This window comes from Ochotona curzoniae, unplaced genomic scaffold (assembly GCF_017591425.1).
Source record: "Ochotona curzoniae isolate NIBS_2020 unplaced genomic scaffold, NIBS_Ocur_1.0 scaffold_4701, whole genome shotgun sequence".
Taxonomy (NCBI): domain Eukaryota; kingdom Metazoa; phylum Chordata; class Mammalia; order Lagomorpha; family Ochotonidae; genus Ochotona; species Ochotona curzoniae.
Window position 1 is genome coordinate 70,950,766 of NW_024467122.1, and position 14,671 is coordinate 70,965,436.

General features: G+C 47.8%; 1 protein-coding gene across 1 annotated transcript in view; it reads left to right on the forward strand.

The window, feature by feature from the left end:
• Window positions 1-12,235, forward strand: part of IQCH (IQ motif containing H) — a 112,092-nt gene extending 99,857 nt beyond the window's left edge. The window contains exons 13-14 of the mRNA XM_040968459.1: window positions 1,452-1,574; window positions 12,152-12,235. Of these exons, the coding sequence (XP_040824393.1) occupies window positions 1,452-1,574; window positions 12,152-12,235 (207 nt within the window). The remainder of the gene's footprint in view (window positions 1-1,451; window positions 1,575-12,151) is intronic.
• Window positions 12,236-14,671: the final 2,436 nt, after the last annotated feature.

Here is a 14,671-nt window from a genome sequence, read left to right on the forward strand (position 1 = left end):
GGATGAACAATCCCTCCCATGTCTTCTCCTGCTCCAAGCCATTGTACAAGTCCAGGCATCTGGTTGCTCAGCCCCTGAGGACCCCCCCCCCTAAATTCCAGAGCTCACTAGGCACCTACCTCCTCTATGTCCTAGGATGGGCTGTGCCCAATAGGCAGTTCAAATTTCCAGGTATGCACAGAAAAATAACACTGATTGTCAACGGCGAATAGCCCAGCTCACACAGGGCAGGATACTCAACGGCCAGGATCCGGTAAGTTATCTGACACTGATGACATTTCCAGTGTTTTTAGGAAGTACATTAACCAAAATACTTAAGAACCTTCAGTAACCAGTCCCTCTGAGAAAGCTCCCACTGAGGGGCAAGCAAGACAGAGAACAGTAGCTTTCCAAAGAGAGGAACTTGTGCCTGACATTTGGCCACCTTAAGAAAGTGGCCTCTATGAAGGGATGACTTTCAACAAGTGCAGTGTGGGGTGGGGTCGGGGGAGTGTCCTCACAGCCCCTTTAAGTGCCTGCTGGGATAACAAAAGCTATCTCTGCTAAATAATGATGACTGGTAGCAATGACAAGTCATGAGGCTGGCACTGACCTTGATTAAATGACCTTGATGAAAATAACAAGTGTACTTCTGTGCTTTCACTATGAAAACACATCCCCCAGCCTCATCCCGGGGGACACATCAGACAAACCCAGACAGAGGAACCTTTGCCCAAACTGCTGGACAGAGTTCCTCAAAGATCCCACAAGCATTCAATACAGGCCAAGCCTGGGAAATGGCCCAGCCCAGGGAAATCAAGAGGTCTTCAGTTGGGGTCTTCAATGGGTTCTCAGAACAGAAACATGGAATGGGGAGAAAGAGATGAAATGTGAATAAAATGTGGATGTAGCAGTGATGTGACAAATTGGCTCCTTTGGTGTGGCATATATGCCCCATGTCCACCCTGGGGACGTAGGTGTGGGGGATAAAGGAGCATCCCATGTGATCAATATGACCTTGCTGTTCATTGCCAACAATTTCAGAGTCAAAAATTTTGGTTTAAATACGTATTAAAGAGTCTGATGGTCAGGAGCTGGCACCATGGTGTAGTAGTTAGGCCTCTGCTTGCAATGCCAGCATCCTGCTGATTCTAGTCTCAGTTGCTCCACTTCCCATCCAGCTCCTTGCTTATGATCTGGGAAGGCAGCAGAGGATGACAGTGCAAGTCCTTGTCCCCTGAACCTACATGTGAGACCCAGAGATGGCCCCAGGTTCCTGGCTTTGGTCTGGTCCATCCCCAGCCATTCAGGCCATTTGGAGAGTGAATCAGCAGATGAAAGATCTCTCTCTCCAGTCTATCTCTACCTATCTAGATCTATCTCCTTCTCTCTATATAAAACTATCTTTCAAATACAAATAAATGTCTTCTTAAAAAGCAAAGAGTCTGACATCCCACTGTGGCCTCTTGCAGTCGCCAGCCACCAGCCGCTACGCAGTGATGACCACTCAACTGAGACACAGCAACCTCTCGCTGATCTTCCCCTACGTTTTTCTCCAGATGTGCAAGGCCCACGGCATTGGCTATGACCTTGAGGTATGATGGGGTATGGTGGTCCAAAACTGGAACAGAGGTCCTGCGGGTGGCTGATCACGTGGTGGTCTTCAAGGCAGATATTCTGCAAGAATTAACCTGCATGCATTACAGCTGAGGTCTGCTCAGAGACAGGCAGAGACGCAGTTCCCCGAGGTGCAGTATTTCTCCCTGGAAGCCCCGTGCATACCCACGCATGTCCTGCCATGTGCCAGTAGCGTAGGGACCACTTGTCAGTCCAGAAACACACCCTGACCTTCCTGAACCCACCCACCACGACTTATTCATGAGTATCTTCAGTCTTGGTCGGACTACACAGCACACCCTGGGTGGCTTAGAACAGCAGAAAGGCATTGGCACATAGCTCTGGATGCTAGGAGGCTCACTGTCAAGACCCAGGCAGACCGTGTTTCCACAGGGATGCTTCCTGGCAGGTAGACCGTTACCTGCTGGCTGTGTCATGAAGTGGCAGGAGAGCTCTGGCTCAGGAGAGATACGGCTCCTAGCACTGAGGTCTGAATGTGTCCACCAAGTCAGATGCTCAGTTCCCATGGTTTTAATGGTCATGGCACTGAATGGGTTGGAAGCTTCATCCAATCACAGGTTAACGATCCAATTGAATCAGATCATTAGGATGGAGTCCCCTGATGGAAACCTTCCAAGGGATCAGATAGTAGAGACACACATCCCACCCCGGTCTCTTGCTGTGTGATGCTCTGGGCCGCTTGCGACTGCCAAGCAAGTGTACTCTCCCCAGAGGCCCAACCTGTGGGCTCTGCTTGATGGTGGGTTGTGAGTCTCCAGGACTGCACATCAGAGTAAATGTGTTTCCTTTATCAAATGAGCCTATCTCCAATTTTCCTTTATAATGAAAAAGATATCCAAACCAATGAATACACTCACTTTACCTCCCAAGGTCCTGACCCCAGCACAATCATGTGGAGAATTGGAACTGCACCCTGTGAATTCAGTGGGGACACAGAAGGAGTTGGGATAACATAGGTTGCCTGCATTTTGAGGGGTGTGGTTGCAGTGATATTGGGGGCCCTGCTCAGCTGCCCCAGAGCAAGCCCAGCACACTGGTCCTTACAGTGACTGCAGCCTCCATTTGTGCCTAGAAACTCGTGTTAGTCCAGAGAAGTCATTCATGCTTTTCCACTTGGGCTGATTTTCTAATCTCTGACAGCCAAGGCCCTGAGTGACCTCCCACCCCACATTACCCTTTTGCCGGTGGCGGATCCACCCTACCTCACCTCAAACGTCACACCAGATGCACCTCCCATGTAAAACACATCATATATGCAAGTCACATAGTTGATCAGTAGCCAGTTAACGGAAGAGTTTTATTTACAGATCTGTAATTCTACGTAGAGGATTTCTAACTTTTTTCACACTTGAGAACCAATACAATTTTTAGGAGTCAAAAAGAAGTTTTTTGAGCAACCAAGAGTCTCCATCGTTTGGCTCATTCCCATAATGCCCACAATGAATGGGCAACCAGGAGCTCCATCTGGGTCTGCCATGCGGGCGGCAGGGAGCCAGGTGGCTTGGGCCATCACCTTTACTACCCAGGGATGTAGGAGGAAGCTGGAGTCAGGAGCTGAAGCCGGGAATTGAATCCAGGTATTCTTATATGGGGGAGTGAGCATCTTGGCCATGAGGCCAAACGCTCACCCCAAAGGGTTAATGCTTCCACCAAAGGAGGAAGGGGCTGCTGTTATGCCATTGTATGGAGCTGCTAGCTGCAGCACCAGCATCCCACAAGGGTGCCAATTCAAGTCCCAACTGCTCCACTTTCAATGCAGCGGCTGCTAGTGGCCTGGGAAAACAGCAGAAGATGGCCCAAAGACTCAGATCGCTGCTACCCTTCTGAGAGATCCAGAGGAAGCTCTTGGCTCCTGCCTGGACTGGGTCATGACAGCCACCTGCAGAATGAAACCTTCTTCCAGTGTAACTCTGACTTTCAACTTGATTAATTTAAGAAGAAGAGAAGAGGTTAGTAACCAGAAAGGCACCAGGGCCCATAAAGTGAGGTACGAAACGCAAGTAAGAGGAGGGAAGACAGAGTCGCAGCACCCTGAGAGGGAGAAGCAGCTTGGAAATTCCAACATCCTACAGCAACGTCCAGGGACAAGGTGGCAACCTTCCAGACCCAGGATCCACGCCTGGTCAGGACTGCCCGCTTGCTCTATTCCACGGAGATGCCAGTGCTGACCCAGTGCCGATAGAGCACCTCTAGTGTGCTGGCCACAGAGCTGAGGGCTTGGAGCTCGTAGCTGCATTTCTGCTCTGTGTCCCGTCAGAAGCTGATATCCCCAGCCTGTATGTTTCAGGCTGTCCCATGGACACACAGCCAGTGGACCTGACATCTGAACCCGTGAATGTGCTCAAGGTCAAGTGGGGTCTTCTCTTTTTCTCCAAGGAGTCCCTATTTCCCACTTACTGTGGGATTAACACAGCACCTAGAATGCTACTGTCAATTTCAAATGAGGCACTCAGCTCCAAGAACGTCTCAGCATGTCCCATGGGAGAATAGCACAGACAGCTCCTCCCAGCCCCTACGACCATCTCCACATAACAAAACAGGGGAAGATATTTAACAGCAAACATCCCTAAGATTTCATTGTCTCTTTGGGTTATACTCAGTCTAAAACACACGGTATTTACCCAAGAGCCAGCACATTTACTCACTCCCTCTTCTGCTGGCTGAACATAAAGTGGATACTGACATGAGCATTGGACCTAACCATTACACTACGTTAGAGTTCCTGGTCTGGGTTCAAGTTCTAGCTCTGCTCCTCATTCCAGCTTCCTACAACTACAGCCCCTGGAAGGCAGCAGGGGGGTGGCTGAAGTGGTTGGGTTACTGCTTCTCACATGGGAAATCTAGATTGGGTCCTCAGCTCCCAGCTTCAGCTGGGCCCGGGTCCAGCTATCAAAAGCATGTGGGAAGTGAACCAGCAGTGTGAGATCTGTTGGTCCCTCTCTGCTCATCAAATAAATAAACTTTAAAAATGCTTTATAAGGTGAATGCTCTCTCTAGAAAATACAGAAAGTGGTATTCACCATTACACTACTTCATCCCAAACCATCCCTATTATCAACATTGCTGTTCTTACCATTATTAGCACAGATTTTTCAAACCTTTCTTGTCTAACTTCTCGGGGGGGGGGGGTAGGTCAAAGAAAATTCAATCCCCACCCCTGTGATTTTATTTTTCCTTGATGAACATTGGAAGCCGGATGGCTGGGTTTATAAGCAACTTGTTGGATCCCATCCCTGATACTTCTGTAATGCTACAGGATACCTCCACTGATTTCCTAATGAATTAAAGTTGTAATGGAAGCCATTTGGAGAAAAGCAACCTGTTTACTGCCTGTGACATTGGGAGCACAGGACTGTTCTCACACACACACAAGCAGTGGGCCCTGGTCCTGAACAGCTCCACAACCACCAGCAGCCATTTCCTGAGCCCAGGGTCCAGCCGCCGTGGGCAGCACAAGGTTGCTTGCGAGCAAGTGTTCCTATTCACGTCCTCCCAAGAGCATCACAGTATCCCACTTCTGCAACCCTCCTCCTGGACTTGAGCATGATCACGGAGCCTGCTTCAAGCCAATAAGAGATGAGCCAAAGGGGTGTGAGTCCTTTCCATGCAAAAGCCTACACAGAAGAGCCACTTGCATGAGTGGCTGCCTAGGAAAATCTCTGGAGGACACAGCCAGAGCCGCCCTGCAGCATGGACCCTTGGGTGAATCAGATGTCCAGAGACCCATGCAGTTCCACCCCAGAGAAGTGAAGCGTGGACAGGAAATGCAGCTCCTAGTTTCAATAGACAACCAATAACTGTTTGATACTTTCTAGGCACAGCTGATCACGGAAAATGGCCTCCGAAGAAGGGTGTTTCCCAGACAGAAATCTACAATATTGGTGTTTGACTTAGTAGTTAGGCAGTGAGTGGCAAGGACCCAGATGGTGCTCCTGGCTCCTGATTTCAACTCGACCCAGCCCTGGCTGTTGTGGCCATTCGAGGGAGTGAACAGCTAATAGAACTTTCCATCTGTCTGTCAGTATTTTTTTTTGTCAGTCTGACTTTACAAATAAATCTGAAAAAAAATATAATAAAGGTGTTATTGAACTCAGAGAAATCTAAGCAGATATTATGTTCAGTTCAAAAGAGATCCCAGTGGTAGATATTTTCCAGAGATAAGGAAAATCTTGAAGTGAATATGCAAATGGAGGAAAAGCAAATTGTTCTACCAGGGGGAGCCAGAGGTAAACCAATTCAGCTTGGGGCCTGGCGCATGGCCTAGCAGCTAAAGTCCTCACCTTGAACAAGCCAAGATCCCATTTGGACGCCGGTTCTAATCCCGGCAGCTTCACTTCCCATCCAGCTCCCTGCTTGTGGCCTGGGAGGGCAGTCGGGAACGGCCCAAAGCCTTGGCAGCCTGTACCCACGTGGAACTCCCGGAAGAGCTCCTGGCTCCTGGCTTCAGATTGGCTCAGCTCCGACCTTTGCAGCCACTTGGGGAGTGAATCATCGGACAGAAGATCTTCCTCTCTGTCTCTCTTCCTCTATGTATATCTGCCTTTCTAATAAAAATGAATAAATCTTAAAAATTTTCGACTTGTACCAGCCTGGCTAGGATTTGTTCATCAGCCCCTTTCTCTAGGTAGAATCAAGCTGCTCAGGCAATAGGGCACTATAGACAACCCAGTTCTCCCCCAACGCATGGCTTGTATTCCATGCATCAAATGGTCTCCCTTTTTGTACCCATTGGACTTAGAAAAGCAACATTCAAATTCTGACATGCAGGAAGCTCACTCAGGCCACGGGCTAGAAGGCGCCTTCCATTCCCAGGACCCTGAGCTGGGCTGATGCCCATGAAGTGCCTTGCTCATGGCCACTTGCTACAGGAACCTGGCGCAGGTGTTCTGAGCTTTACTCCCAACACGCTGGCCCAGGCCAAACCTCTTGCATATCTGATGGGGATCAGCCTTTCAAACAGCCTTCTGACAATATTTGAGGGTAGCTCTAGCTTTCAATTCCAATCCATCTTAGGCATCTTCGTGGAGGAATCTATACTTTGGTTGCCAAGATAACAAGCTGCTTTCTCTCTCTCTTCCCACACACATTTGGCAGGACAGACAAGGAAGTGTCTTCATATTATACGAGCAACTGAGAAGAGACAAGCTGGGCATGTTGTGAGTACGAAGCGTGTCCGTGAGATGGAGTAAGCTAAGGGAACAAATTAGAACAATCTCCCAAAAAAGGCTCTTGTCCTGAGTTTATTGGCAATGGGCTTATTGGAAGTCTATCTGATTTTATTTAGTTTTTCAGGTATTTCACACGCATGACTTTAGATGAGAGTTTGTCAGTGCTGCTCATTTCATGATCCAGAACTGACAGGCGAGAGTTTAGACTGGGGCACCAACTCAGACATGTCTAAGACACAGCCGATCTGACTGGCGGGGGTGCAACTCAGTTGTTCTGACTACATGACACCGGTCGTGGTTCTGGCAGCTTTGAAGAGCACTCTCGTGCTTTGGAAGAACATTCCTCCCCAAACCCCAGACCCCCAAAAGGTCCCTCAGCTCCAGCGTGGGCCCTGCCGCAGCCTGCCACCTCCTGCAGGGTTGTGGATGCCGCTAACAACCTGCCTTGTGGTGCCGCACATTAAGCTGTCCCTTGTAAGGCAGCATCCCTGTATGGAAGCACCTGTTTGAGTCCTACGTGTTCTGCTTCTTATTCAGCTTCCTGCTGATGCAGAGGAAGCAGAAGGCAACCCACATCCCGAGGTCTCTGCCATCCGTGTAGGAGATCAGGATGGAGTTCCTGGCTCCCTCCTTCGATCTGGCCCGGTCCTGGCTGTTGTGGCCATTTGGGCAGTAGGCCAGCGGGTAGAAACTTATTGTCTCTCTCTATTTCTCTCTTGTGTGCTCTCTCTCTAGTCCTTTCTCACTCTAGTTTTGTCCTTCAAATAAATAAACCTCTCAAAAGGTTTATTGACATCAATTCATAGTCTTTTTGATAATATGCCTTTTCCATTGAAAACCCCTGGAATTCAAGCATGTTAGTGAAGTACAAGATCATAGAGATGAACTCTGTGACCAGCCAGCATGCAAGGTGAACTGTGAAGGCCAAGCAGGCCAGGCCTGGGACTGAAGAATGCTCTGTGCACAGGGGATGAGGTTGGAGGGGTGTGATAGGCAAAGTCCCTCAGCTAATGGGAAAGGAGCAGCAAGGCTGACCAAATGCAGGAGCCAGGAGCAGGTGCCCAGAGATCATCTCAAGAAGGAAGCAGCCTGCATCCTTAGGAAAGATCCACCTGCAAAGAGGAAAAAGACAGCCGAGACCCAGGTGATGACTGATGCTCTGCTGAAGGGGAAACCAGCAGGGTGGGGTGGCAAGAGGAAGCCAGATCACGGCGAGGCAGGGGCCAGCAGAAGTGACACTGTCACAGCTGACAGATGACACAGGGTTAAAGTGAACAGGTCTGAGGTAGAGACCCTGAGGTATGGGCCATGCAAGTGGATACCGAAACACAGAGGATCAAGGCAAAAGAAATGAAAATAATAATAATAATAAAAGTCATCACTAAATCTAGGGGACAGAAATCAGTTTCTTGAAAAGCAAAAAAAAAAAAAAAAAAAAAGAAAGAAAACGCCAGCCTCAAACTGACCCAGCAAAGAGATGGGTTTGCCTCTAAAACCTACAGAATGAATAATTACAGTGGTAACCAGGAGGAACTTGCCCAGCTGTCCCTACACCTGCAGCCAGGATGGCGGGCAAGGAGACCTTGGCCTATAGACTGGAGCCAGCAGTAGAAAAGACACTATTGGTACACCTGCTCCTCCCAGAGCCTGTGGGGAGGCACTGTCAGCCTCCTGAAAAACAGAGCACCTGTTCTCTTGCTCTCTGCTCCCTCTTACTCCCCTCCCTCGCTGCAGTCCTGCAGCCCAAGCTCGCAGGGAAGAACCCAGCTTAGAGATGAGGTGTGATCTGCCTGGTGCCTGTACTTTGGTCCAGCACTCAGCATTCTTTCCACAGAGGCCACACTGAGTGGCCATGCTGCAGAGGAGCCAAGCACGGAATTTAGAGATTCTCAGGCTGGAATGAGGTGCATCCTGACTTGCACGCATTTGGACAGAATTTGCTCATCTATTTTTTTCTGGATAGTAGGATTCCAAAATATTTCTATAGACATATTTATCTGAAAGCCAGAGTTACAGAGAAAGAGAGAGAGAGGTCTTCTATCCACTGGTTCATTCCCCTAGATGGCCACAAAGACCAGGGCTGGGCAGGCAGAAGCCAGGAACCAGGAACTTCCTCTGGGTCTCCCCTGTGGGTACAGGAGCCCAAGGTTTTTTGACATCCTCCAGTGCTTTCCCAGGTACACTTTTAGGGAGCTGGATTGGAAATGGAACAGCCAGGACATGAACTGGCACCCACACGGGATGCCAGCATTATAGGGAATAGCTTACCACAACACTCCAGAATTTAAAATTAGCCCTGGACTCCTCTCTGGTTTCCAGGTGTGCCTTATTGAGTGTGAGAGCAAAGCATGAGTTGGTAGCCAGACTCCGGTAAATCAGGAATTAATGATGGAACAAACACTAGCCAGGAGGCAATCGTGTTTTCTAGAACTCACACTGCCAAACAGTGAACTTCTCTGCTCCACACTGCATAGTTTTTCCTGGAGCCTTGGAGGGGGGACCCTGAGATGTCTGGGCTTGGCCAGGTGAAGACGGGCCGTAGACCACCACTTTAGGAAAGGGAAGAGGAGTGCGGGGGGGAGGGACAGACAGCTGGACAGGTCAGAGGCTGCGGCTTTGCTCCTGCGGCCATTACTTCATCCTGACTCTGTTGATTCTGAGATGGTTTCAGGAATAGAATTTGAGGGGACATTTCAAGGAAGGGAAAAATGAAAGAAATTCTAGAAATTAATTAATTAATAAATACTTAAAGAAATCATTACATATATATAGGTTTTTTTTTTTCCATTGGAGAGGCAGAGACTGAGTTCCCACCTGCAGATTAATTCCCTACATGCCCTTAGTGGTGCCCTAAAGCAGGAACCCAGCTCCTCCCATGGTCTGCATTGGTTGGAAGCTGGCAGGCCACAGCCGGGAATCAAAGCCACGTCCTCCATCTGATATGGAGCAGGGCACCTTCACCGCTGGGCTGCCTCTTCCCGGATCCCTATTATTAGCAAGTAATTGAGAGCCACCTGACAAGCTTGAATAAACTACATATTTCTGGACCCTCTCACCCCACCCCCAGAATCAAAGAGTCTGATTTTGCTGATCTGGAATAGCCGTTTCCCTCCCTCCTCCCCCACCAAATGCCTGTAACAGCTGGGGCTGGGCCCAGTTGAAGTTGGGAGCCAGGAACTCCAGCAGGGTCTCCCACATGAATGACAGGGCCCAAGGACTTAAGCCACTGTCTGCTACCTCCCAGGGGACATGCTAGTGGGGAAGCAGAGGCAGGGCTCTATCTGAGGCACCAGACATGGGGAGCAGGCATCCCAAGTGCAGGACCCAGGAATCTGCTGTTTTAAAAGTACCCTGGCGGGGAGGTGGGCAGTGGGCACAGAGGCTAAGCTCTTGATTTGAATGTCCATATCCCATGTAGGAGTGCTGGGGTCAAGCCCGGCTCCTGCTCCTGATCGCAGCTTTCTGCTTGTGTGCACACCTGAGGCAGCAGGTGACGGCTCGAGTAGTTGGGTCACTAGGACACCACAATGGAGTGGTTCTTGGGCATTTGGGGAGTACACCAGTAGACGAAGATTCCATCTGTCTCCTTCACAGCTCTTCCCCCTTTGTCTTTCTAACTCTAAAGTGAACCAATGTGTTTTAAAAAGTAAATGTATAAACAAGTACCTGGGCTGGTACCATGGTGCGGTAGGTTAAACCTCCCAAATGGGTGCCAGTTCGTGATCTCTGTTCACATGCCTCGGAAAGCAGCAAAAAGATGGCACGAGCCTTTGGGTAGGTGGGAGACCCACAAGAAGCTCCAGGATCCTGGCTTCAGATCGGCCCAACTCCAGCCACTGCAGCCATGTGGGGAGTGAATCAACAGATGGAGGAGTTCTCCCTCTGTCTCTACTTTCTCTGTAAATCTGCCTTTCAAAAATATATGTATATATATTTTTTTAAAAGAGAGAGAAGTACCCAGGGTCTAATATACACTGACCTTCAAGGCATCAGAAAAATTAAAAAATCGTTTTTAAATTATTCATTCTGATATTGGCCTTAGCTTTTCTTTCTTTTCTGGAAAGAACAAATACGAGTGTCTGCAGTTCTCAGGGTGGGTCATTCTTGGAGTTGCAAGAATAAAGCTTGTTCGGAAGCACTGATCTAAACCCAATTCCTTCATTTTAGAGAAAAGGAAAGTTTAAGTGCCTTCCTCCAGAGGCACACAGCCAACTGGAGGCAGGAGCAAGAGTCCTGGTTTCCTGGCGGCAGGGTTGGACAGCTTTTGGTCCTGGCTGGACCCAAGAACAGCCACTCCTTAAAGGACCACACCCCAGACTTGAAGGCACTCTATTTTTTCCAAATAAAGACTGGAAAGTAGGTAACCCTCAACTTTCTTTTTGCAGTTGCCTTAAAGGGTATTTTGTTAGGATCTCCCTCTCTGGGCTTAAAAAAAAATTAACCAGCTCATCTAGTTTCGTTTGTTTGTTTTTTAATTTCCTGAAGTGTTGTTGCCAAGTCCAAACTCATATCTATTTCCCTGACCACAGTCAGATGCAATAGGACAGTTGGTAAGCCATTTCTGAAAATCTTTTTCTCAATTTAAGAATGATTGATTGATTGATTGATTGATTGCACTGAAAAAGCAGAGTGACACAGAGAGGTGAGACAGAGAGAATGAGGAAGAGAGGAAGGGTGGGGGAGAGATATCAAACTGAAACCAGGAGCCAGGAGCCCCACCCATGTCTCCCATTTGGGTGGCAAGGATCCTCCCCAGATCAGCAGCAGGGCAACCAGCACTGCAGCCAGCATCCCGATGGGAGATTTTGTTGTCTGCACTGGCCATGTGACTCAGTGTGGCCACAACTCCGGCTCCCAAACATTTCCAGCGTTTAGCTTTATCAAGACTGGGGTTTTATCGGACTAGGGGCTCACACTGAACTCCAGGAGCCCCCCAATAAGTATCAGGAATGATTTGTGCCCAGGAAATAGAAGAGAGAGCCCAGTATCCAGAAAAGCAAGATGCAGACAAGGAAACTGGTAGATGTGAGTGGCTGTTTGCAAGAATCCTCTTGCACGAATTCACCGATTTTAAAAATGAACTAACCCGACCGTGCCAGCTCGCAGTAGCCTTGTGCTGGAAGCGACTGAACCCATTGCCATCTTCGGCTAAGTTGATTAATAAAAAATATTTATTACACAAATCCTTTCTGTTGACAAGTTAAAATGGAGCCTCATCTTTCATATCTCCCTGAAGATTGCCATCTTGTGAGATTGAAAATACTCATTAAATTCCATCAGCAGACAGGCACAAATGAGAGGGTGATTGTTTTTAAGCATGTGAGGGGAATCGTTGGTAAACTCATTTGTTTGGATATCATTAACAGAACAATCGGCGTGGATCTCCAGGGGGCCCTCATGACCTTTGCTCGCCATCTCTTCATCATTCATCAAGAAATATCAGCACCTAATATGCAAGGCGAGACCAATTTTAAGGTGAGGTGTTAATTAACTAACGATCCTGGTTAATTTCTATACAAGGGCTGAAAATACCTCATGCTGGATTGTAAACAAGTGCTAAACCATCTCTCTCTTTCTTTTTTTTTTTTTATTGTAAGCAGCACATATTTTACAGTGTGCAGGGTCAATATTGGAAGGTTCCCACTGAACCCGTTAGTTAAATTTAAATAGTTTGAAACTTTTTCTTTGCTTTGAAATAGAGCAGACTTACTTTCACTAGCTGCTGTTTTCAAACCCAAGCTCAGAAGACAGCTGAGCTTCCTGGCGTGGGGGGTGAAGGCGGATCTTCTCCAGACTGTCATGAGCAAGTCCTGGGAATGTAATCGCTCTGTTTTTCAAAAAATGCGGCGCCTGCCTAAGGACGCCTGTGCACCTGCCGTTCCCAGCGCACCATCAGAGGCTTAGGAAGCAGCAGCAAAAACCCCAGCATACATCCACCAAGGACCTCACCTGCATCTCCATAGAAGGGTGCATGTTTCACTACTTCCCTTTAGGAGATTCCAAACAGCCTTGGAAGCTGCGGGAGGGTGAGATCCTGCCCCGTGTGGCTCAGCAGCCACCTCCAAATCCTAGATTACAAGAGGAGGTTTCAGCCTGCGAGGCCGGCATCCCACGCGGAGGTTGGTTTTTGTCCTGGCTGCTCCACTTCCCGTGCAGCTCCCTGAGAGTGCACCTGGAAAGCCAGTGGAGGATGGCCCATGTCTCTATACCCTCGGCTCCCCTGTGAGAGACCCAGAAGAAGCTCCTGGCTCCTGGCTTCAGCCTGGCACAGCCCCACCTGTTGCGGCCATTTGGGGAGTGGACTAGTAGATGTGAGATTTCTCTCTCACGTTCTCTTTCCCTCTCCCTTACTCTCTCTCCTCTCTGTAACTCGGCCTTTCAGATTAAAAAAAGAAATCTTAAAAAATGTATAAAATAGAGGCCTAATGTTTTCATTAGTAAGCAGGATAGACAAAAATTGTAGAAAGATTTCCAAATTGTTATTCATTTCTGTGAGACAAGTAACCGCTGGTTTGTAAGATGGGCCCTGTTCAGCAGGTGCAACACACTCTGAGCAGAACTGGTCTGGACCACACTCAGCTCCACCAAGGAAGACGGGGCCCAGGAGGGGGGACTGTTTGAGACCTTTAAGTAACACATTGTATTTGGTTGTTCAATTGCAGGCCATCATCGAAGACATTGAAACCATTCTAGGAGTGACAGAGGAAAACAAAATGAGATTCAAGGAAGGGCTACCCTCCAAAGACCAGAAAAATCTCTCCAAGTTTTGCAGATGATCTGTCCATTATGGTTTCAGGGTTACAGTCCTGAGCAAAACAGGGAACTCACCTTTTTGCTTGGTAGAAATAAAAGTGGGGAGCAGTAGGCTGGCTTTGTTTGCTAAGAACTGAATCAAAGCAGGTTATAATTCTCTTTTTTTTTCTAAAAAACAACTTTTTATAAACACCGTGTATGAAGTGATCTTATTGCATGTATTAAACCAAAGCCTGTGGGCGTCTTCATTTGACAGTGCTGAACAATCTGTACCTCTTCTCACACTTGGGGGGGGGGAATAACCTGCTAAAGGAAGACAGCCACATGCCCAACTTCTATCCCTGCCACATTTAAACTTCGGGACTAGGGAACTTTTGTGGGGTGTGTTTGTGTGTGTTTTAAAGTTTACGAACTTTCCTTGTATTTCCAACAGAAATTCATTTTCTGCATTTAAAACATTGAATGAAAACACAATCGCTGCTGCTTGGCCAAACCCCAAATATCCTTTTTCTCCCTCAGGATATCACATTTTTATGAATTTTTTTTTTTTTTTTTAGAAAGTGATGCTTTATCGTTCATTGAACATTTATTGTACTGAGCCACTTTTGTTTGCTGTGGCTGCCGTATTTGGAAAAAGTGGAATAAGCCGTCATCTCTTTCACGGAAGTGGCAAAACGTATCTAGGTGGCAGTATCTGCTCTTAGTTGAAGATGCTTTGTAACTCAGAGCCTCCTCACTTGAATAAACACTTGTGCTCCCGCGGTCTCTATTGAATAACAGCGACCGAGTCTTTACAAGTAGAATTCAACTGTACCTCCTAAAGGGCAAATTGTTATTTAAAAAAAAAACAAACAAACACGCAGGCAGTGCCGGCGCTCTCGAGGTGAGCTGTATGATGTCCCCCAGTATGTCTACATTAGCCAGCTTTCCTAAAGATTGAAATAGGTCAAGTGCAACACTGCCATTGCCACCCAGCCCTAGTCACATATTGTTTCAAAGAATTACCTTCGTATCTAAAAAACTACCTGAATGTGCCAGGATCATAAGAGTGGTCTTTTTTTTTTTTCTTTCCTTTTAGGATTTTTTTGTTTTTGTTTTTTCACCTATGAAATTGCAGTGGTTTCTTTTCCAAT